This window comes from Scylla paramamosain, chromosome 5 (genome assembly GCF_035594125.1).
Source record: "Scylla paramamosain isolate STU-SP2022 chromosome 5, ASM3559412v1, whole genome shotgun sequence".
In the NCBI taxonomy this organism is placed as follows: domain Eukaryota; kingdom Metazoa; phylum Arthropoda; class Malacostraca; order Decapoda; family Portunidae; genus Scylla; species Scylla paramamosain.
The window spans coordinates 30,661,546-30,686,670 of record NC_087155.1 but is presented as its reverse complement, the minus strand read 5'-3'; the positions used below and the strand labels follow the sequence as shown (position 1 = coordinate 30,686,670).

Below are 25,125 nucleotides of genomic sequence, written 5' to 3'. Positions count from 1 at the left end.
GTTTACTCTTGACTGGTGCAATGCTCATTGAACTTAGAAAATGTTGAATTTCACCACACTCTCAAGTGCTATTACAGCCATACTAGACATTTGCCCCTCAATTTTTTTTTATGTTTAAGGCAAAGTTACCGAACCTTTTACATGGTGTGAGTTTCGTGCTTGTATGTAACACGGATGTGATATCCAGATTAATCATGTTCTATTGTCGCCCCTCTCCAGGACATGCAAGATTGTGGACCTGGTGGGAAAGTGGGGCTTAAGGGTGGGAGAGACCAAAATAGGCTAAATTTGGGAAAACTTTAAAAAAACAATGAATATTCACCCTCAGTATCCCCTGCTATGCTATCCTAACCTTTTGAAGTTACAAACCTTGTTAATTGAGAAATCTTTGCCCCTCATATCTCCCGTTACACTTTCCTAACCAGTAAAATTGCAGTTTAACACAATACATCCTATCTTCTTTTCTCCTTTTCTATTTCCAACAAACTTAGGGACTTGTTGGGAAAGTGAGGTTTTAGGATGGAGGAAGCCAAATTATGGCAAATTTGAACATTCGTGAAAAGCCTAACTAGGGGGCTTTGTCCCTTGGAACACCTTAAGGACGTTAACCTAACTTTATACCTCAATAGGAAGTGGAAGGTCCAGTGTGTGGTTGGTCAACCTCTTCCTTATCATCTAAGGGTACTGGTACCACCAAGTTTTCAGTACTCAATTGATTTCAGCAAAACATCATGCAATCTTAGAGATGTATGTACACCTAAGTCGACTTGTTTATGGCACTGCGTAATAAAATTTCTGTTTAAATTTATGTCCACTGCACTCAGATACCATTGTGACACTGGTTAGCTGGTTAACTCCTGCAGCTACCAAGTATATGTACATGTGGTGATTGGCCAAGAATAATTGACGTATTGGCCACAAGATAATGATGTTCTAATGCATCATTTTAAGGACAGCTCTCATTGGCTGAACAAAAGAGATACAAGAGAGTATGCACCATTCCATACTGAAAACTAGCATACTAACACATGCATTACACTGTGTCCCTCCAAGCAAACTTCATCAGCATGGACTTAAAATTTGGGATGCAGCACAAGACATATCATGTCATATATTGTAGTCGTGCATGACCCCAAAACAGTGACTATTCACCACCATATGTGCATAATTTATTATCCGTCTCATCTGGTGGGCTCCCATGCTCCTCAATCAACATGGTAAAGAAGATTGAGGGAAGCCAACACACTGCTGATGGACTAGCCCAAACAACTCACTCACCCATACTTTAACTTTATTTATACCAGCTGGATAGGACATCATAAGCAATCAAGTTACATTTATAAATAAATAAATAAATAATAGCAATAACAATGACAGTACTAACCATAAAGATAAAAAACTGAATGAGAGTTTTGCAGTAAATGGGTCAAGAATATTCAAAAAGTTTGTTTCCAACATAAGTAGCAAGTGGTGATTTGAATGAGGATTGACAATAGAAAGAAATGTAAATATGGAAGGTGGTTCCACAGATGTATTCCTCTCACACTGGAATACCTTTTTCCTCAGGTCAAACTGTGTCCTAACATAAGTAATTTTGTTCTGATGACCTCTGGTGGATGAAAATTAAGGATTAACAAATAGGTCTGAAGGAGAGATTGCACAGTTATTGTGGAAGATCTGTTAGTATTTTATTATGTCATGATGTAATAATCTAGCTTAAATTGAAAACAAATTCATTGACTTCAGTATCACAAAATAGGTAAGATTTTCTCAGCTCCATATGTTCTTGGGCCTTTGAGTTTTTCAGATGTAAAGTAAAGCAGTGCTTTTCTAAATTGACTTATGCTTTATCTAAATCATCCTGCCAGATACAATACCTATCAGTTAATATACAAACCAGGAGCAGTGCTGCTTGGAGACAGTATAAACATGAGACAGCTTGGTTGAAATTCACCCTGAACTTTGCAATGTTGGTTTAATTTTAGAGATCTAAATATACTGTATAAATGCTATACCTAATTATGTGAGATCTATCATTGCAAATGGAGATTCCAAACACTTCCACTGCTGCTTACAATAATAATGGTTAACCATTCTACTGTTGGTCCTCTCTTAGTGAATGGTTCATGGGAACATAACATGGTTTGGCAAATCATCTGGCCAGTTGTGTTTCCTCAATATTTGTATGGGAAAATTTTCCTGATCTGCTGCCCAATTTGTGTTGAGCAAATTCACTATCCGTTAGGTAATAAAAGCCCTAAGTAGACTTAAACTTTCATCACTTTCAATAATATTCTTAGAGGAACTTTGTCTAGGTTCCCAGAATTCATAGTTTAGGTATTTGTTGCACATATCCATCCCATTATTGACTTTGGTAGTGTGTTATGGAACATAGTCATATTGGTGACCTGCATCTGCTGGAGTCCATTCAGACAATGGATTAACAAAATAAATGGGTTTGCTAACTATCCATATGCTGAGAGGCTGTCAAGACTGAATTCAATTAAGAGGCAACTCCATGCTGCTTTGATGTTGTGGAACATCATGAGTGGTCTGTGAGAAAATGGATCACAGTTGAACTGGAGGATAAAGATTTTTGATGCCACAGTACACTATTGATGTCAGAGCTTGGCTTTTCTCAGTTTGTCATTTCCTTTGGAGCTCTGCATGAAATGGCTGTATGCAACCACTGTTTATGTTTTTAAATATCATTTTGAAGATTTTTTGGGTCGAAGTCTTTGCGAGTTCTAATAGATTTTCTTCCTGCCTTTTCTTTGCATCTGGAATTAGCCAATTATTTCAGTAGTTTTTTTAGTGTTTATTATTATTATCATTATTATTATTATTATTATTATTATTATTATTATTATTATTATTATTATTATTATTATTATTATTATTATAGGATTCTGATGGTTAGAAGACACAACAGCAACTGATGAAGGAAAAAAGATACTTATTAGCATAAGAAATGCCTCTGTACAGTCTCCAGTAGCCTGAGGTCACCAATAAATCCAAGGTTCCATACAACACAGGAGTATTCTAATGAGGAGCAGGCATGAGTTGAAAGGAGAGAAACTACAAAAGATGCATTCCATTAAACAGTTGCTTTAAGGATGTTTTATGCAACACCTGCAGATTTGTTGATGATCTTTGCAATGTGTTGATGGAATTTCAAGGAGGAATCTACTATTATTCCAAAATCAACAGTAGAATCTGTAATAGGGATTGATGTATTATTCATATAGTATAGCGGAAACAACCCTAATGCCTTCTAGTCGACCTGACATCTTTAGAACTGTAGTACAACACACTTGGAAGAATTCATATGAAGGCCTCAGTATTTGGACACTGTATAGAGGGTATTAATAGCATGGTGGCACATATGCATATAATAGACTATTCCCAGGGCAGTCTCAGCTTTAATAACTTTAACTTTAGGTCATCACCATAGATTTTAGTTTGAGCAGTTATTGTTTGTGTGAGAAAGTTGACATAAATGAGAGAAAGTAAAGGACCCAACACAGAACCTTGGGGAACTCCACTGTTTACTGTTCTTGGGTTACTAAATTTGTGGTCCACATGTCCCTACCAATCAAAAAGTCTGTAATCCAGTGTAAAAGCTTACCAGTAATACCCAACTTACTGAATTTTCTAGTAATGTACTATGACTTATTGCATCAAAACTTGGAAAAAAAAAAGTCAAGCAAAATAATGTCTACATTAAATTCCCAGTCTAACCTCATTGTGATATTATTATAAGTTAATACTAGCTGACCCTCCATGGAATGCTCAGATCAGAAGCCAAATTGGCCTTCACTTAGTTGATTGTTACTATCTAAATAGTCAAACATAAATTTGGTACAAATTTGTTCCATAGATTTGTCACAAAACTGAGGTTAAAAATAAAGGACATTCCACATCTGTGGAAGTATAACAGCATTGTAATAAGAACAAAATACAGTGTAAGTGTTAGGGGATATACTAACTCTGGTCTGCAGAATTTTTATGAATATGGGCAAAATTCATCAGGAACCATGGAAGAAATGTTTAGGTTAGAGAGAATGTTAGCAACTGTGTCAGTGGCAGTGTCAAATTCATCATTATGTCCTTGAAAAGTTTTATGGAGGGCAGGAAACCCTGGAGCAGATACTGAATACACTGATGCAAAGGTGGTAGCAAAAAGTTTTAACATCACCTTTGGGTCATATATTGTTTCACCATCAGCTGCCCTGAGAGGATTGATGCTAAGTTTACCAATTTTTTTTCTTAAATAGGGTGAAATACTTTTGGATTTAGAACTAAAGTTTGAGTCAGATGCTTCATGTTCATACTGCTTAAAAAGGGGATCAGATAGGTCTTTAAATTTACAAGGTCAGTAATCAGAAGAGAACAAGAAATAATGGATTCAAGCTTGATAAAGTTATATTTAAAAAAGGAAAAAAAAAAAAGGATAGGAAGGAACTGAATTTCAAATAGTGATAGATGAATGGAAGGGATTCAGCAATGAGGTTGTTAATGTTGAGTCATTAGTGGGCTCGAAGAGAATATTAAATTAAGGGATAAAGATGATAGTAGAAAATAGATCAGCGTGTTTCATACAGGGACTGTCACATGTAGGCCTGAAGGCTTGCATCTACCCTTTTCTTATATTCTTAATGAAGTTAGGAGTACGAGGCAGTGGTTGATACCTTATGCTAACCATCCCTGTACTTTCACACTGTGGCTTCACCATCCCACTTTCTAATAAAACCAGTTTTTGGTTATTTTGGCTGGTCACATTCTCTAGAAATGCAGTCTTTACTATTTCATCATATAGATTTTGCTGTTCCAGTCTTATGTTCTGTATCCTAGGCTGCAAAGCACAACACTACTGTTCATGACAGATCAGAAGCAACTGGGTATGATCCTGCTCCCCTGCCCCCTCCACTGAAAAAAAAAGCAAGTAGTCTCTGATTGAAATGAGCAACTGACTGTTGTTTGTGTTTTAAGATTGCTGATTAGTGAGAGCTGAGGTGTAAAGGAGGGGCCAATAGGATATGCCTTCTGCTGAAGGAATCAGAGCATGTCAGGAATCAGAGCATGTGTATGATCCTTAACATAACTAGTTTGAAAAGTTACAGAGCTGAATAAGTAAAAATTCACCAGAATAAAGTACTGATATAGATTTTCTGTTACTGAACCAGTTAGTGCACTTAAGTTGCAAATCTATGAGGTAGTCTTGATGGGAAAAAATATTTGGAAATAGAAATGTTACAGTCCTGGACTACAAGATTTTATCCACATCATGCCTAAAAGGAAGTAGAGGTGAAGACAAAAGCAAAATGCAGAGTACCTCATGCCCCTCATCTCAACCTTTTAGGGCAAATGGAGGTATTATGCAATAAAGAGGTTTTTAGAATTGGCTTTGTTCCATACTGTGTAGTGAATGCTCAATAAAATAATAGATTCTTTACACATTATTTGATTTTAATTAATCTTCGTTTAATAAGAGTACTAACTTCAAACTTTTGTTTAAGCAGAGTACCACTTGATTGTTAAAAGAAGAAAAAGGCTCTTAAACCACCAATAATGAGTCATGAAGAGCCAAGCTTTGTCACCTCTCTTATGGTAATGTATACAAAATGTTCTGTACCACAAACTACTGATGAGAATTTAGCAAGCACTAAGAAAATATTAATTCATAGCTTCATAAGTTTATCAGTTTTATGAATAGAAAAAAAAAGTGAATAACAATAGATTGTGTTATTTTTATTTCCACTAATTTTTTAAATTATTAAATTGATTCTATTTTAACATAGTGCTGTCTAGTGTAATTATTATTTGTATTTAATCCTTGCTATCCAAGGCTGGTGGAATGGCAGGCACAGCTGTGGACGTTGCTCTCTTCCCCCTTGACACCCTGAAGACTCGGCTCCAGAGTGAGGCAGGCTTCAGGGCCTCTGGGGGATTCCGTGGGATCTATAGTGGTCTGGGTCCAGCTGCTCTTGCCTCTGCTCCAAATGGTGTGTTGTGGGATAAGAAAGTCACCAAATGTGCATTCCTTTTTTACTTAACTTTAACTCATTGTCCACTACACCATCTCTCCTTATATTTTTTTTGTTTTGTGGTCTTTTAAATCAAGGCTTTTTTGTTTTAACTTTCGGGTGTACTTTCAGCTGCCTTATTCTTCTGTACCTATGAGAGCATGAAAAAAGTCCTGAGCTGTCATGTCCCTAGCAATTACCTGCCTGGGGTACACATGGCAGCAGCCTCTGCTGGAGAAGTGGTAGGTGTCAGACACACACACACACACACACACACACACACACACACACACACACACACACACACACACACACACACACACACACACACACACACACACACACACACACACACACACACACTCTCTCTCTCTCTCTCTCTCTCTCTCTCTCTCTCTCTCTCTCTCTCTCTCTCTCTCTCTCTCTCTCTCTCTCTCTCTCTCTCTCCTCTCAGTGTTAGGTTCAGATTAGATAAGTGACACGAAGTGTTAGGTTCAGAAGACTAGATAAGTATTGAGTATTAGTTTGCCATAAGTTTATATATATATATATATATATATATATATATATATATATATATATATATATATATATATATATATATATATATATATATATATATATATATATATATATATCAGTATAAAAGAAATATCAGATCAGTTAGATATAAATGAGTATGTATATATGGTATTTGTCAGTGTTCTTTATTCTACCCAATGTTTTTAGAATGGAATAACTGGAAGTATTGATAGGTTTACTCCTTCTCCCTTCAGGTTGCATGCATAATAAGAGTGCCCATGGAGGTAGTCAAGCAGAGAAGACAAGCACAGTTCAGCAATTCTTCCATTAAAGTGGTACAGCATATTTTAAAGAAAGAAGGAACCAGAGGACTGTTTCGAGGTTACCTTAGCACCGTCACAAGAGAAATTCCATTTTCTCTCATTCAGTTTCCAGTCTGGGAATGGCTTAAAAAATATTGGTCAGATAAACAAGGCCATTATGTTGACTCTTGGCAATCCTCCTTGTGTGGAGCCTTTGCAGGTAAGTTTTTGTATCTAGATATTTTCTGCTTGTACCCTTGCAAGTGTTGGTTGATTTCTTTTAAGTGTATGTCCTAATCCTTACATTTGCTAATCTTTACTCTGGTTTTACCTTCTCCAGCTTACACTCCAACTCCTACTCACAGCCTACTCACTTGTCTATATACTTTACTTTGTCATGCAATGCACTTAATAGTGCATCTGCATTCTACAACATCAAAAGATCCACATCAATATTTGCAATAGCATTTTCAGATAAGAAAAGCTCTGTCACCACATCAAAGAAACAAAGGTTGTGAATCTGTGTGTGTGTGTGTGTGTGTCATTCACCTACAGTTTTCTGCTGGTTCCCTAGCCAGCCATTCCCCTACATAAAGATAGGAAGGAATAAGGGAGAATAAGAGTGAGAGAGTCAGTTTGATTATGAAAATACAGTGGTACCTCAGTATATGTCAGCTTTGAAGTAAGTCCAACTTGGGATATGTCCTGTTTCTGATGTGAGAAAAAAAAATGCTTGGTATATGACATGTGCTAGAACTTGTATGGGTCAAAATGAGTCATAACACCACATGCTAGCCTTGTTTACCTCACACAAGACAAAGTCATGGCTGCTGACAAGTAGTGTAGCCAGGTTGGTAGGACTCTGTTCAACAACATCTCCCTTCTCAGTACCATTCTAGTGGGCACTCAACTTACAGCAAGATAAAATGAGGTTAAATTTTCATTTATTTAATCTAATTGCTTTAGCATTTACCATATTTAAAGCCATATAAGATGCACCTTTTTTCATAAAAATAGCTAAAAAAAATTACCCTGCTTCTTATATGTGAATGTGATTCCTCCCATAGATTTAATTTTGAAATTTCCTTCTTCTGTACACCCAAAGATATACACCACTGTATTATATAGGCAAGGGTGCTATACCATATTTTTCAACCATAATGTGATGTAAGGAAATGTTGAAAATTAAAACACAGCCCTGTTCAGTGATGTGCCAGATGTGTTGTTGACATCTCGACAGCTGGGCTGCATTCTTTGCCTCACCTCTATGACTAGGCCACTACCTCTGTTTTATTACTGCAGTGATGTAGGATACTTTTACTGTTGTGATTGCTTGCTGTTGTTCAGCTGTACCACTAGCTTGCTTATTTAAACATTGCATGCTTAAATACATAAAAAAAAAAAAATCCTGAATATGTCCTGCTGAAATGGGGGTGCATCTTATGTGCCCATGTGTCCTATATATGCCATCAAATATACTATGCATTTCAGTATTAGCAGTGTTTAAATTAGTTTATACAACCTTATTAATGTACTGTATAATATGCCAATAACAAATAGGGTTTTTTTTTTTTTTTTTCTTTTTCTTTGTTGGAATGAATTAATCATCTTCCCTTTATTCCTTATGGGAAAATTTTGTTTGGTATACATCCTGTTTGGGATAAGTCCAAGGATCTGGAATGGATTAAGAATGTATACCAAAGTACCACTGTAAGTGAAAGTGAGTGTGTGTGTGTGTGTGTGTGTGTGTGTGTGTGTGTGTGTGTGTGTGTGAATGAGATCAAGAGTGGGGATAGGAATGAGTGCTAATTAGGATGACTCTGAAGGATGAGGAGAGAATGAAGAATTAGAGGAAGAGAGGATGTAGTGGGGAATAAGTATCCCCTTTTCCTTATTGTTCTCCCTCCATCCATCCCACTAATACTTCCTCCTTTTCCTTGCCCTCTGCATACTCCTTCCCCAGTTACATCTACATTCTTGATATATATTACACATTTTAAAATTCTTTTATCTCTCTCTCTCTCTCTCTCTCTCTCTCTCTCTCTCTCTCTCTCTCTCTCTCTCTCTCTCTCTCTCTCTCTCTCTCTCTCTCTCTCTCTCAGGAGCTTCTTGTCATAGATAAGACTCATTCTGTATTACTGTGATGATGTGAAAAAAAATTATCCTGGTCCACAACCATGGATATGGAGGTAAAAGAAATCTGCAACTGCATCCGCAAATATTGATATTTTAACATCCAAAGTTTTGTCCACAACAGCATTCTATAAGAGATACATATATAGCTCTACCTCCAGCTCCATAGAGTTCTAAAATTTAGTTCCAATATATCACTAGTACTTAACCTAACCCTACTCACACTTGTATGTAATACTTTCCTTTTCTGTCTTGTATTTTACCTTAGAGTTGTATGTGTATAGTTTAAAAGGCCTCTCAGAGGCTGTTGGAAAGTTATGCTGGGCAGTGACTTGCACTTGCCATAAGCTTCATTATAAACCAGTAAAATGCCAAAAATAAAATAAACTAATATAAATTAAAATAACCTAAAATAACTTAAAGTATATAATAGTAAAATAATGAAAAGTGGAAGCAAGCCACAAATTGCAAAATGGGCACTCTAACTAAACTTTGCAAGAGCGGAATAATTGTGGTATATACCATTGGATAGGAAATGTCATTGTGCATACAGTGGTATGTGCCCTCTTTTGTTGAGACAGAAAAGTTAATGAAAATTGAAGATTAATTAAAACTGCAGAAAACTGAGGTCATTTATAAAATCGCATTTTCGACAGTTGTTATACTTTTTTCAAGTTACCCATTGAATTAACCCAATAGAAGAGATGAAAGCTACATCACATTAAATTGATAGAGTTGTGCCATCATGTGGTGCAAATTTCATTACTATCAGCATTCATGAAATATTAACATTTGAATAGTGCTACAGTCAGGCAGCAATGGGCCATGGAAACAAGGATGTGCCCCATGGTAAAAGGCAACATGTGACAGAATGGCAGAGATGTGAACACAACCAAGAGACAGTGGAAACAAGGAAGAGTTGCTGTTGTGTAGGTGTATTGAACAATACAAAATGCAAGAAATGCCACACAGTGAAAATTATTGCAAACATGTACATCATATAGGCAGATCGTTAAAATGTGTATGTAGACAAACTACTCGTTTGCCATTGACAAATGAGGTGTTACACTATGTGGCACTGCCACGCAGCACTACACTGTCGCATCATGCTAAGTGTGTGTATGTCTGGATAATTTGCTGGACATGTCCCCCATTTAATATTCACTCCTGATATTGATGTCTGATTATTGAACATCTGGATATTGGGGATTACTATATGTAGTACAATACACAGTATATATGTACTTATTTGTACTATCTGCACATATGCTGTATATATTTCCAGTAATTTTTCATCAAGTGTTATTTCTTGTATTTACTATTGTTGTTCAACACACATACAGAAATCATACAAATACTGATGATAGGTTTTGAGATTTATACAAAAATTTCTGTAACAAGTTTTGTAATCTACTTAACTGAGGTGAAATCAGGAAGTTTCTTGACTACACCTAGAAACAATGAGGATGACTGGATAAGGCACATAAACATTCTGAAATAGAAACTATAGTGTCAATAAAGAAACTTAAAGGAAATCATGGGATGTCCTAAGGATGAACCTGGGAAATTTATAGCTTGACAGAAAAGTCACACACACCTTAACAAGCAATAACTTACAATCAGGTAGCAGCAACTCTCTCTCTCTCTCTCTCTCTCTCTCTCTCTCTCTCTCTCTCTCTCTCTCTCTCTCTCTCTCTCTCTCTCTCTCTCTCTCTCTCTCTCTCTCTCTCCTTCATATTAATGATCACTTATCTAACTGTTCCTCAGGATAGATACAAAAAGAATTAACATATCTATGCATATTGCATATTTACACCAAATATAGAGAATATCTGTTCATTCCAGGTGGATTTTCTGCAGCTCTGACCACTCCTTTAGATGTTGCCAAAACAAGAATTATGTTGGCACATCATAAAAGTGCAGCAGCTAAAGGAAATATAAACACTGTCCTGAAAATTGTATACAAACAGCAAGGATTATCAGGGTATGTAATCATTATATTTTTTATATATAACAGAAACTGAGGTGTTCCTGGGGAACCTCAATCATAGGAGGAACAAAACAATGAGGTCACAAACATCTTTCAATGGTACCAAATATTTGAACTTTTTCTTAGTCATCTTCAGTGGCTCTAAAACAAAACTCAAAAAAATAACAATAATTAGTCACAATATAAAACCAAAGTAAAATTATAGGAATTAAGAAACTAAAAGGTGGAGAAATATATAAAATGTAAAATAAATAAAAGCTATAAAATGTGTAGTGGGGTGGCAGACTGCATGTTATTCAACAGTGATTTTTTGTTTCTGATATGTACAGATTCTAATGTAGGATTTACAATAGATCTATGTATGTTAGAATCCATATATCTTAGAAAAATATTGTTAAATAACATGCAGTCTACCACCCCACTAAACATTTTTATAACTTTCATGTATTTTACATTTCATATGTTTTCTACCTTTTAGTTATTTTAATTCCTATAATTTTACTTTGGTTTTATATTATGACTAATTATTATTGCTTTGTGTCTTGTTTTAGAACCACTGAAAATTAATTAAGAAAAAATTTGAAATGTTTTGTAGCATTAAAAGATGTTTGTGACCTCCCTTGTGTTGTTCCTCCTTACACTTTTGTTTAATGATATGGTTCTTTACTAGTCTGACACACAAACTCTGGATTGTGAAGTTCACATATATTCAAGTTTCTCAAGATTTTCATAAATTTTACTGTTCTTGAAGAACAGGATAGGGTATTTGAGGTGTGTGACTCATGCTTATATGAATCACAAGTCAACTGCAACCCTTGAGACTTTAGATAAATTACACGCACGAGTTGACGTCCAATAAAAATACCAATAAGTAAAATTGTTATTGGTAGAGGAATATATATAAAGGTGAAGTTTAGACTGAAAAAGCATGGAAAATGAGGAAAGGAACTTGGATTAAATGGAAAGGGAAGGTTGTATGATAGTGTGTAAGTCTTGAAAAATGATAATGAGAGAAAAAAGGCAGTGATGTAATGGAGATGAGGTAACGGGAAGATGTAATGAATAACACACAAGGATTGAAGGGTAACTGTTAAAAGAAAAGGAGAACAGGTGTTGGGAGTGTCATAATGATGAATACAGTTGTGATGGTCCTTAGAGGTTCACATGCATCTAGCATAATCAGCACATGGTCATGTATAAGAAGGGGGATGTTCTTTTGTGGTGTAGCAGGGATAAAACCCATTTTGTTAGCAGGGATAAAACCCATTTTGTTATCAGGCTCTGGTGTGCTACACAACTGAGCCTAGCTCATTGTGATTGATGGATATCATTTCTTTCCCCAGGATACTATGTCAGGGAATGCATGCATGTTGAGGCCTGTTCTCAGTAATAAAATGACAGATACTATTTTGTTAATTTCATAGTATATTAGTGGGTTCTCAGGCTTAGTTATTATTCAGTACTATTTACCAGACTGACATCTATCATGAAGTGGGTTGTTGCAAACATAAAAGAAAATAAATCAATAAATAAATAAATAAAAATAATAAATAAATAAATAAATAAATAAAAAGAATTCATCTCAATCCCTCTATGCCTTTGGAGGAGATTTATTCACACCAATTACACGGAATCAGGGTCAGTCTCACTGCAGGACCTAACAGAAGAGCTGGTTTATTCTGGCTATATTATAAATGAGCAAACCCTTTTCCTACTTCTGCCTGCCCCAAACAAAGGTTATCACAAATATAAGTCTGCACAACTTGCATAAAATATACCACAAACCAAGTCCAGTAACAAAACTGCTTCTGGAATTTGCTGCCTATTCAAAGGGTAAATTTTGTTTATAAATACCCTTTACAAAAACTTTCAATGAATTAATAACCATATAATTCTTACTCTAATTTAATTTTTCCAAGACACAGCATCCATATCAACTACACTATAAATTTACATTCAGAGTGTTTAGCAATACATTTATATTCATTCCAAAATAAGGAAAAGTTTCTGTCACACAGATTCTTTGAGGAAGAGTACTATAGATACTTAGTCCCATCCTGTGTATTGTCTACCCCCAAGATAAATTAAAAAGTTGGCTCACTGTGCACATTTAACAAGAAAAATACAGGAGAGACAGCTCAGTGCTAAAATAATGAGGTATTCTCTTGATAGCAGGAATTTTTTAAATATTAATTTAATTTAATTTTAACTCCCAGGTTGTTTGCTGGTGTTGTTCCTCGAACCCTGTGGATATCTATTGGAGGAGCTGTGTTCTTTGGTGTGTATGAAAAGGCTAATTGGCTATTAAAACATCATATTTATCTGTAACTATATAGCAATGTTGTAAATAAATACATCTTTTTTTCATTATTCCCTATATTGTATATTATGTACAGTTGTTAATGTTTACATAAGTGATTTTTATACATTGACATGTCAATTTAAAAAAATTTATGTAACAATGCCTTTTCTTGATTTCATCTTCATTTCGTTCCATTGTTTTTGTGCATCACTACTCTTTATTTCTTCTGTACCTAATTGCCAGGATGCAGTCACATCTCTTCAGCTTCACATCATGTAACTATTCTTCACAGTAACAACAATTTGAAAGGAGACTATACTAAGTTGACTCAGCCTGGCACAAGAGTCAAATCCACTAACTTACATAGACATGCTATACACACCAGGCTGCATCATCCATGATGTATCATTAGTTTTCTTGCAATACTGCCAAATGACTTACAATATTTTCAAGTACTATATAAAAAAACATGACAGTTGTATAGCTCATTCATTCTTTTGTACAGTCTTCAGTTCACTCTTTTACTACATTACAATCTGCAATGACAACCTTTTTAGACGGACGTCCTGAACGGGAACCAAGATCTTCTATTGCCTTCACAACATCCATGCCCTCAACCACCTTACCAAACACTACATGCTTACCATCTAGCCAAGGACACGGTACAGTGGTGAGGAAAAACTGTGAACCATTTGTATTGGGTCCTGCATTTGCCATGGATAAAAGGCCGGGTCCAGTGTGCGTCAACTCAAAGTTTTCATCTCTGAAATGCATAACTAACTTCAGATACTGGAGAGAGAGAGAGAGAGAGAGAGAGAGAGAGAGAGAGAGAGAGAGAGAGAGAGAGAGAGAGAGAGAGAGAGAGAGAGAGAGAGAGAGAGAGTCAGTCACCAATACTGATTGGTTCAAGAAAACTGCAGCTGTAAAACATTGTAAAGCTGTTTGCATGACAAAATTAAGCAACCAAATTTAGTATATATATATATATATATATATATATATATATATATATATATATATATATATATATATATATATATATATATATATATATATAATAGGCCAAAACTCTGCTCACAGCACACAATATATTAAGCCAGTTTCTAATGGTGACTGCTACCTGTGCCTTTTGTCAGTTGTATCGTAAAGTTGTTATTCTGGGATCTGAAGTCCAAATAACTGACTTTTTGGGGGGGTAAGAAAATTATATAATGTCATCTTCATATCCTTCAACACCAAAAATTATTCTGAGGTCCTCACCACTGGGTTACATCTCAATATCATTGTAATTTAATTACAATTTCTTGATATCTATATTCTATTAACGAAACCCTGTTCAACTATAGTTTCACAAGATTATTTGAGAATCATGGCCACAGCTAAGCAGGGCCTGCATTACTGATAACATCAAAATTTGTTATAAAAGAATCAAACACTCCATTAGAAACACATCAAATATATAATGACATTTCATGGGGGAAAGAAAGGTAAATACACAGTGTACTTAACAAGGTGTGTATGTACACACACACACACACATTAATCCATTTCTTTACTTCTAGGCCTCTTGTATAACAAAACACAACTAATGGCAAAAAAAGGGTTAGGTTCAGTGACCCTTGTCAAAGGATTCAAGCTAAAACATATCATACCAAATGCAACAAACATGTCTATATTACAGAACTGTCGATAAAGCAACCTGAAAGAGAAAGCAGTGTATAAAGAATATGATTTCACATTAATTAAACATACAATATATGCATAACACTCACCATTGTGTAATTAATGCATCAGAGAGGGTAACTAACAAGCAGTAAGGCCACAGGAGTTGGAAAGTTGTAATAGTGGGAGTTTAAAAGGACTGGCAGGAGAATGCAAGACAGGTAGGAGACAAGGGAAGGGTGCACAGTTCTCTTCAGGTGCAAACAAACTTGCTTCTGTGCATTTGCACCATACAGCCCAGATGTGTTAGTGGAAGGGTGCAGGAAGGTGTACATTTTAAACTTTATTATTTAACTTGACTTAGACTGAAGCTCATGTCATTGGATTTTTGCACTCATAAAAAAAAAATATAAAAAAATTAAAAAAGTCCCTAATTTACACACCTTGTATCATTAGTTTCTCATATAACAGAACCTCCCTGTATTACACATCTTTACATCATTTGCTTTCTTCAGCCACTTGAATCCTCTCCATGCCCAAACCATTTTAGCACTCCCTATTTTGCCTGACCAGCCAATTTCATTCCAACAATTCATTATTTTACTTTCAATGTATCACTCCACACATGCTCCTAAAATCCTTCACTACATTCCATCTCTTCTCTTCTGCTCCCATATTTTTGTATTTTAGCTCTATAATATAATCTAGTCAGTACAACTACTTCACATGTACATAGTAGGGTTGCCAGTTCCTTTCTCTGTTGTTTTTCAACCTTCTCAATTATCACTGACTGAATGATACCTATGGATGAATGTATAAGAGCATGTACAGAAACCCCAACAGTAAACCAGGATTTGAACCTTGGATTTCCAGGACTGCAGTCAGACACTCTACTGCCTGAACCACTATACGTTCATCTCTTCATGGTACTGCTCATAGAGAGAGAAAACTTACCTAAATTTTGTTCCATATATTGATTTTCCGCCTGTTCCATTGCCATGTGTGAAATCTCCACCTTGACACATGAAGCCTGGGATGATACGATGGAAGATGGACCCCTTGTAGCCAAAGCCTTGTTCTCCAGTGCACAGCTGACGGAAATTTTCTGCTGTCTTTGGGACCACGTCAGATCTTAACTATTAAAGAAAAATAGGAAAAGGTTGGTAAATCTGTATTTCAACACTTTTGTTCTACCTCTTTCCCATTGCACAACAAGCTTGGGGAATGGTGGAAAAGTATGCTGCTTGTACAAGTGTATACATACATACAACCTAACCTAGATCCATTAAACTCATGGTAACTGCCACAGGACAGTATCTCAGCCTTGTGATACTGAAGGGGATTTCAAAACTGAATCTAACCAAACTTTCAATCATCTACACAGGGGCAAACCCTACTCCCATATATCATTAATCTAGCTAACTGTCATCCATCATATTGCCTGTATAAGTTAAACTGAATGCCTTACTCCAGCCTTGCCCACATAACAATGAGAAGCATTGCAAAACCAAGTCTAGCCAAACATCATAACATCTTAGCTGGAGCACCAACATTAAAATTGTGCTAAACATGAGAGAAAACCATGTTTTATTTCCATTGTAGATCCTGAGAAACTGGCAATATGGCTTCAAACACAAAACTTAAAAACAATAGATGAACCTGGCAGTTCACTGGATGAAGCAATAGCATCATAAATTGGTTAGACATACAGATTAACTTCCTGGCTGCACAAGGTGGAGAATGAACAGTGAGGTTGGGGATGAAGTGAACCATGAATATATATATTTTGCTTATTGTTGGCTATGTTCCTTGTATGTGTAGTAAGATTTTTTTTTTTTTTTTTTTTTTTTTTTGTTATCCTTGTACATAGTAACAACCACAGATGAGATGCACATGATGAAATATATAAAGATCAAATACTTTGGTTGTCATTTACTGACATAATACCTCAACTCCCCTTTACTGGACAGTTTTGTAAGCATATATACAATTTTCTAAAAATGAATACACATTTTGGCCCATTCTTCACAGATGAATTATGAAATTCTGATTTTGGTTTGAATGTAATTTATGTGATGCAGTAAGTCACTTCGTTGACTCACTTAGTAGGCTACCCTTTCATGACATGTGTCAAGGCAGTTAGAAGTTATTTCTATGAAAATAAGGGTAGTACAGATATGCAGGTATGCCATTCAGCATGATTTCAATACTAAGGCAAGCTGTTCTAATAGTAATGACTGAGTTATGTACCTTATGCAGGATATTAAGACAGGAAAAATATGTATTAAAGGTTATGAGATCAAAGAAGAATATTGTATAATGAGGTAGGACAGGTAATACTATATCACAAATATCACAAGTCAGTATAATATTTTAAGATGCGATGATAGTGGAATGAGGGTGAGGGACTAGTCTATAAATTGATGTAGAAAAGGACCAAGAGTAGAGTGCAAGGCTTTATTCAGTAAGGAAATTGATTCTAGAGCAACTGCTTCATTTGAAAAGAAATTCCAAAATCTCACACATCTTAACAAGAAAAATCTTCTCCTGGCCTTGAGAGAGCCAGGGAGAATATTTCATTTGGAGAGATATTACATTCCAGATGGATGATTTTCCAGTACTTGAGTATATCAGCATGCAATAGATGTCCTTGCACAGAGTACAAGTCCAGAATCCTGAGACACAATAAGGTAAGTCAGACAGACCTTCAATACAACGGTTCCAGGTTCTCTGGACTGATTCCAGCAAGTGAGATCCCTCAGAAAACTAGTGTTCTACACACAGGAGACATACTCTATTATATGTCTTACATATGCGAGTTTTTTTACAGGATGAGCATAAAGTACTGTGACCTGCAATGGGTACATTTAAGAAGATTGGCAGACAACCCAGAGGCCTTATTGACAAATGACCTGATATGCTAATAGAATCTGAGGGAGGGATCAACCAAAACACCAAGATCTTTGTGAGAGTTAACCAGATATAGTATGACCTTGAAAGTAATATTTAGATAAAGAAACAATGTTGCCAGACCACAGAACCACGTTGGAACTCAAGACAACGCATTTGTCCTTATTGAGTGCAAGGACCGATGAATTTGCAACACTGCAGATTTTGTCAATATCTTTCTGGCATGACAATGTGTAATGGGCCAATGACAGGAGGAGAAGACTTGTATTTTAAGTCGAGCTTAAGATTGTCAGCAAAAATTTTACACTTGTTAGAAATTGAGGACAGTAGGTGGTTGACATATAGCAAGAAAAGCAGGGGTCCCAGTACAGAGCCCTGGGGCATGCCATGTGTGACACTTCTAGAGCTGCTATTGACTTCTGAGACAGACAAGCTCATTGCCCTGCCCTGTAGAAATGAGCTGATCCACTTCAGCAGCAGGCCTGTGATACCAATGCACTGCAGTTTATGAAGCAGAACTGCGTGGTTTACCACATCAAAAGCTTTGGAAAAAGTCAAATAGTATCACATCAATCACACTTTCAGTGTCTAACCACAGTTACAAAGTCATAGGTCAGTAACAGCTGATCATCAGCTGTCCTGCCACATCAAAAGTCATAATGGTCAGCAGTGAGTATAGAATTTTGCTCAAGGTAGGAGTAAATAGTTGGGTCCAATTTTTTTTCCATGGACTTACAGCATACAGAAGTAAGACTTATTGGTCTGTAATTTAGTGGGTCAGAGTGGGGACCTTTCTTGAATATGGGAACTACATTTGAGACCTTCCACAATGCAGGGAGAGCACCTTCACTCATGCTAGTGGTAAAGATTTTGAATATGGGATAGGCCAGGGATGGGCATGATCTTAATACTATGGGGTGCAGGCTAACCAGTCCCATACTTGTGCAGAGATCAAGTGCTGCAAGCCTTTTTTTTCACATCAGAGAGAGAGAGTAAAACTGACATAATCGAGGACTCCTTGGAAAGTCTGAAGGGGGAACAGGTTATGGCAACTGTCTTTGAATACAGAAGCTAAACTGTTAACAAAGATTTCAGCCATGGCATTAGAACTGACAACAAGCGACCCAACAAGATGCATTAGGGTTCCCACAGAAGGAGCTCCAATTTTTTTACCCTGAATGTACTGATGGAAAGGTTATCTTTAAGTTTGTCATTTAGAGATCTTTTAAAGGCTATCTGGAAATGGGCACAGTAGTGTCTATAACTTTGGTTAATCTTGTTGTAGTTAGCCAAGGCCTGGGAACATTCTTGAGATTTCCGACTAAAGAATCTTCTAGAGATCTTAAAGAGTTGCCATGGCCTCATTCTCTCTCTTTTTAGACCAGCATGAGGATGTGAAAAAGAACCAGGATTAGGCTTTGTACAGAGTGATATGTAAGATTCTATCAGTGGAATAAGTATTGCCAAAAGTTTTGTCAACAATGCATCTACTGAGAGATGACAGAATTCATAGTCCCAATTGTACCCAGATAAGTAGTCATCAATGAAGTTATATTTGCCTCTAGCCAAGGCTCTCTTATGAGAACAATTACTGTTATCCTCAACAGAATCAAACACAAAGGGATTGTCAGAAAGTATGGGAACATGTCCACAGCCAGGAAGAGAGCAAGAAGACCACACACTGCCTATTCTGTCCTCTTCCATTGACAAGATTAGGTCAAGGGTGTTACCTGAAGGTATGAAAGTTGGGAAATCAACCACATGATGTATGCTGATAGAGTTAAAGCAACTTGTAAAAGCAGTATTATAGGAGGAGGCAGCAAGCACATGCTGAAACGATAATTACTCCCAGTGAGATCTAAAACACTGGATCATTAAACCCAGCTGTGACCTCACTGAACGTTTCCCTTTGTGTCTCACAACACAAGGGAGTAGTCACAGCCTGCCCTCTATTCCTTCACACAAAACTACAACCACCTAATTGCACATACACCCTTCACTCAAAATTCAAAATTATCATGGTGACTCCTAAACCAGCCTCAGAGTCCTCATCTGAGGAGGGGAGCACAAATGTCACCAGGTCAGACTGCTCTTCTGGTACTGACCCTGTGTCTTTTTCTTCATCAACTTCTGTAACATTCGCAGTCTTAGATCTAATTTTCAATCTGTAGAACACCACCTCTCCTCTACTAAACCATCTTCTTTTCCTCACTGAAACACAGGTGTCTGAGGAAACTGACAGTAGCCCCTTTTCTATTCCCTCCTACTTTCTCTATCCTCATTTTCAATCCAAAGCTGGATGTTGTACTTATGTGTGCAATGACTTAACCTACTCTCATGCCCATGCTCTTGAATCTTCTGAGTTTTTCACCATCTGGCTATGACTACAGAGTCACTCTTAAACTAAATTTATCTGTGCTGTATACCTCTCACCTAACTCCTCTAACTATAAGAAATTCTTTGACTACTTAACTTTCCACAGTGGAGCACATTCTGACTCTCTTCCCTTATGCAGAGATCTCCATTCTTGGAGACTTCAATGATCACCACCAGCTTTGGCTTTCCTCTCCCTTCACTGACCATCCTGGTGAACTAGCCTTCAACTTTACTATCCTCCACAACCTACAGCAATTGGTGCAACACCTTACTTGTATTCCTAACTGTCTTGCAGATACACCCAACATTCTTGATCTTTTCCTAACTTCTAATCCTTCTACTTATGCTGTTACCCTCTCTTCTCCACTGGGCTCCTCTGATCACAACCTCATATCTTATCTTGCCCTATCGCTCTAATCCCTCCTCAGGATCCCCCTAAGTGGAGGTGCCTCTGGCATTTTACCTCTGCTAGTTTAAGGAACTTGAGCATGTATTTTGTTGATTTTCCTTGGAATGGCTACTGCTTCTATGTCAAGAGACCCATCTCTGTGCCAAGCACATAACAGAGGTGATAGTGTCTGGCATGGAGGCGTACATTCCTCTCTTTTTCTCCACCTAAACCTTCCAAACCTTGGTTTAACACAGCCTGTTCTTGTGCTATACATGATAGAGAGGTGGCCCACAAAAGGAACTTGAGCCTTCCATCACCAAAATCTCATGCGCTTTATATTTCTGCCCGGAACCATGCCAAGTCTGTTCTCCAACTAACCATAAACTACTTCATTAATAGAAAGTGTCAAAATCTTTCAAGATCTAACTCCCCTTGTGACTTCTGGCATCTACCCAAAAATATCTCCAATAACTTTGCTTCTTCTTCTTTCCCTCCTTTACTTCAACCAGATGGCACCACTGCCATCACATCTATCTCTAAAGCTGAACTCTTTGCTCGAACCTTTGCTAAAAACTCTATCTTGGATGATTCAGGGATTGTTCCTCCCTCTCCTCCACCCTCTGACTACTTCATGCTATCTATTATAATTCTTCGCAATGATGTTTTCCATGCCCTCATGGGCCTAAACCCTTAGAAGGCCTATGGACCTGATGGGGTCCCTCCTATTCTTCTCTGAAACTGCCCCTCCATGCTTGCACCTTGATAGTCAAATTCTTTCAACTCTGTCTGTCAACATCTACCTTTCCTTCTTGCTGGAAGCTTGCCTACATTCAGCCTGTTCCTAAAAAGGGTGACCACTCTAATCCCTCAAACTATCGTCCTATTGCTTTAATTTTCTGCATGTCTAAAGTTTTAAAATCTAACCTCAACAGGAAGATTCTTAAACATCTATTACTTCACAACCTTCTACCTGATTGCCAGTATGGGTTCCATCAAGGCTGCTCTACTGGTGATCTGGCTTTCCTTACTGAATCTTGGTCTTCTTCGAAGAGATTTTGGTGAAACTTTTACTGTTGCCTTAGACATATCAAAAGCTTTTGGTAGAGTCTGGCACAAAGCTTTGATTCTCAAACTATCTTCCTATGGCTTCTATCCTTAAGTCTGTAACTTCATCTCAAGTTTCCTTTCTGACTGTTCTATTGCTGCTGTGGTAGACAGTCACTGTTCTTCTCCTAAATCTATTAATTGTGGTGTTTCTCAGGGTTTTGTCCTGTCACCCACTCTCTTCCTATTATTCATAAATGATCTTCAAAACCGGTGATTCTCAAAGTGTGTGGTGCCATTATCTCCTTGGTGTGCCATGAAAATTTGGGTGGAATTTTGATTTGTGTACATAATATAATGAAACTATTGTAAATTGTGATTTATATTTATCAAGGATGAATATATATATATATATATATATATATATATATATATATATATATATATATATATATATATATATATATATATATATATATATATATATATATATAAAAGGGCAGGTGTGCCACAAAAATATTAGTAGTTTCTTAGTGTGCTGTCATACTAAATAGTTTGAAAACCACTGTAATCTAAACCAAACCTTGTCCTTTCCACTCCTATGCTGATGATACCACCCGGCACTTTTCCACATCTTTTCACAGACATCCAATACCTCAGGAAGTAAACATTTCACTCAGGGAAGCTACAGAATGCCTGACTTCTGATCTCTCTAAAATTTCTGATTGGGGCAGAGCAAATTTGGTATTGTTCAATGCCTCAAAAACTCAATTCCTCCATCTATCAACTCGACACAACCTTCCAGACAACTATCCCCTCTTCTTCAATGACACTCAACTGTCTCCCTCTTCTACACTGAACATCCTCAGTCTGTCCTTTTCTTATAATCTAAACTGGAAACTTCAGATCTCATCTCTAGCTAAAACAGCATCTATGAAGTTAGGCATTCTGAGATGTCTCCACCAGTTTTTCTCACTTCCCCAGCTGCTAACTCTGTACAAGGGCCTTATCCATCCATGCATGGAGTATGCTTCACATGTATGAGGAGGGGGATTCCACTCGTACTGCTCTTTTAGACAGGTTGGAATGAAAAGCTTTTCATCTCATCAATTCCTCTCCTCTAACTTACTGTCTTCAGCCTCTTCCTTATCGCCGCAATGTAGCATCTCTAGCTATGTTCTACCACTATTTTCATGCTAACTGCTCTTCTGATCTTACTAACTGCATGCCTCCCCTTCACAAGACTTTCTTCTTCCCTCACCCCTATTCTGTCTGACTCTCTAATGCAAGAGTTAACCAGTATTCTCAGTCATTCATCCCCTTCTATGTTATTCTCTGGAACTCCCTGCTTGCTTCTGTATCTTCACATTCCTATGACTTGAATTCCTTCAAGAGGGAAGTTTCAAGACAAGTACTTATCATTCAATTTTTGACTACAGCTTCAGACCCTGTCCAAGAACTGGCATCTCAATGAGCTTTTTTTTTTTTATTGGATTTTTGTTGCTCTTGGCCAGTGTCCCTCCTAAAAAAAAAAAAAGAGAGAGAGAGAGAGAGAGAGAGAGAGAGAGAGAGAGAGAGAGAGAGAGAGAGAGAGAGAGAGAGAGAGAGAGAGAGAGAGAGAGAGAGAGAGAGAGAGAGAGAGAGAGAGAGAGAGAGAGAGAGAGAGAGAGAGAGAGAGAGAGAGAGAGAGAGAGAGAGAGAGAGAGTTATAATCAAGGAACATCACATCATCCCTAGTCCAATCAATGGCAGGCAAAGTGAAGTCACCCAGTATCTGAACCTCCTTACCAGTGCAGAATTGTTGCATGTAGTTTGTCAGCCTGAAATTATCCTCAGAAGAATTTGATGGAGGTCACTACACAAGTATTATATAACAATTACAACACTCACATGTTTAAGCTGTATAACACACAAGTAAATAATGAAATATGTAAAGCTTTTAAATTTAAGTAACATGTAATATGATCAACCAGCATCAAGAAATACATGTGACACATTGAACACTCAGCATATGAAAAGGGTATTGCTAAACTATAAGTGCCCCTATCACAGCAAGAAAAACATTGTTCTCATTGAAGTATTTGGATCACATATAACACAATAGTGTATGTTTTTACCACCATAAATTGTTCATTCCTGAGATATTAATTTTCATTATTTATTCTTAAGGTAGGTTAGATTAGGTTTTAACTTATAGTTAGGTTGGGTTTTGTTAGGTTAGGTTTAATTAGGTTACGTTTACTTAGGTTACATTTAGTTAAGCTCCGTTATTTTCAGTGTCATCCATGAGGACAAAACTGCATTTTTCTGGTAGATTTTGATGTTTTCTGGATGAATCTCTCCTTGTTTTTTGCTGCAAATCATTGATTTGTGTGCATGAGTGGGCATAAAAAAAATTATTTGCAGTGGAAATGGTTACTTATTCATTCAAAGCACATCAAAATCTACCTGAAAATGTTGCATGGGTGCACTTATATAAATTTACAGTATTATTTTAGAAGAGAACCATAACATTCTACACATTTAGGAGTATTGTTTTTTATTACCTTTTTGGATACTAGGAAACTTACTTTTTTTTTTTGTCACAAATTAATTTTCCATGATATAGGGAATTTTGTTAGATGATGTGCATAGGTTAGGTTAAATTAGATCAGGTTAAATAAGATCAGATTAGGTTAGATCAGATTAGGTCAGGTTAGATGAGATTAGATCTGTAGGTTAGCTTAAGTTTGCCTTCTTTTAATGTATCTTCATTCAAGTATCTAAAATGACCATTTTCACTGTATTGTTACCATAAACCCCGCTTCCCGACGAGACCCCAAGAGGGATGCGGGTAGAAGAGGCAAAACGAAGTATTTCTAACGTGTTTTATGCTCAGAATCGTTTCCATGTTACAAAAAAAAAAATAAATAAATAAAAATAAATAAATAAATAAATAAATAAAAAATTACGAATATCATAGTTTGGTCCTATTGTGAAAATCTATCAAAATGACCATCAAAAAAAGCATAAAAAAAAAGTGAAATAAGGCAATGAACTAAAGTAAATATTGAGGTGCAAGAGAGGTAACCATACTTAATGCACATTTAAAATACTTTCGCGACTCTGACAGTTATCACTGACAAATCGCATGATGAGCACTACCGTCAAGGTACACAACTGCAGTGACATATGCCAGCTTTAGAGTATGGTGTCGTGTTTTCCAGAAATGAGATTCCCCCAACCTGCCACATACCGGCGCCCACCACTCACCTCCATCACCACCCGGCCCAGGGGCTTGCCATTCGCCTCCACATCGAAGTATACTTTGGGCAACGTCGACTGCGCTCTAGCTGAGGCGCTAAAGGCTGTGGCTGCAGAAAAGGCAACCCCGGACCCCAATAGCCGAGCGAGTGGTGAGCGAAACATTGCAGGTCCTTTCAGCTGAGCGCGGGGTAGCCATGTGCATCTCGTCCTCACCCACGAGC

The 25,125-nt window shown here is 36.9% G+C and overlaps 2 protein-coding genes across 5 annotated transcripts in view; one reads left to right on the top strand and one right to left on the bottom strand.

The window, feature by feature from the left end:
* LOC135100825 (mitochondrial S-adenosylmethionine carrier protein-like) overlaps positions 1–13,429 on the top strand; it is a 16,948-nt gene extending 3,519 nt beyond the window's left edge. For 2 of the 4 annotated variants that reach the window (XM_064004200.1, XM_064004197.1), the window contains exons 2-7: positions 5,523–5,610; positions 5,849–6,005; positions 6,159–6,268; positions 6,803–7,070; positions 10,829–10,967; positions 13,190–13,429. In XM_064004200.1, coding sequence (XP_063860270.1) covers positions 5,572–5,610; positions 5,849–6,005; positions 6,159–6,268; positions 6,803–7,070; positions 10,829–10,967; positions 13,190–13,301 — 825 coding nt within the window. In that variant the 5' untranslated portion in view covers positions 5,523–5,571 and the 3' untranslated portion in view covers positions 13,302–13,429. Of the gene's footprint in view, positions 1–2,921; positions 5,374–5,519; positions 5,611–5,848; positions 6,006–6,158; positions 6,269–6,802; positions 7,071–10,828; positions 10,968–13,189 lie in introns of those variants that run through there. The other 2 variants (XM_064004199.1, XM_064004198.1) reach the window with 2 other exon arrangements.
* Positions 13,271–25,125, bottom strand: LOC135100826 (peptidyl-prolyl cis-trans isomerase-like). The gene is made up of 3 exons (XM_064004202.1): positions 24,911–25,125; positions 15,892–16,073; positions 13,271–14,038 (listed from the first exon to the last, which is right to left on the bottom strand). The coding sequence occupies exons 1-3, from the start codon at positions 25,064–25,066 to the stop codon at positions 13,789–13,791; spliced, it is 588 nt and encodes a 195-aa protein (XP_063860272.1). The 5' UTR covers positions 25,067–25,125; the 3' UTR covers positions 13,271–13,788.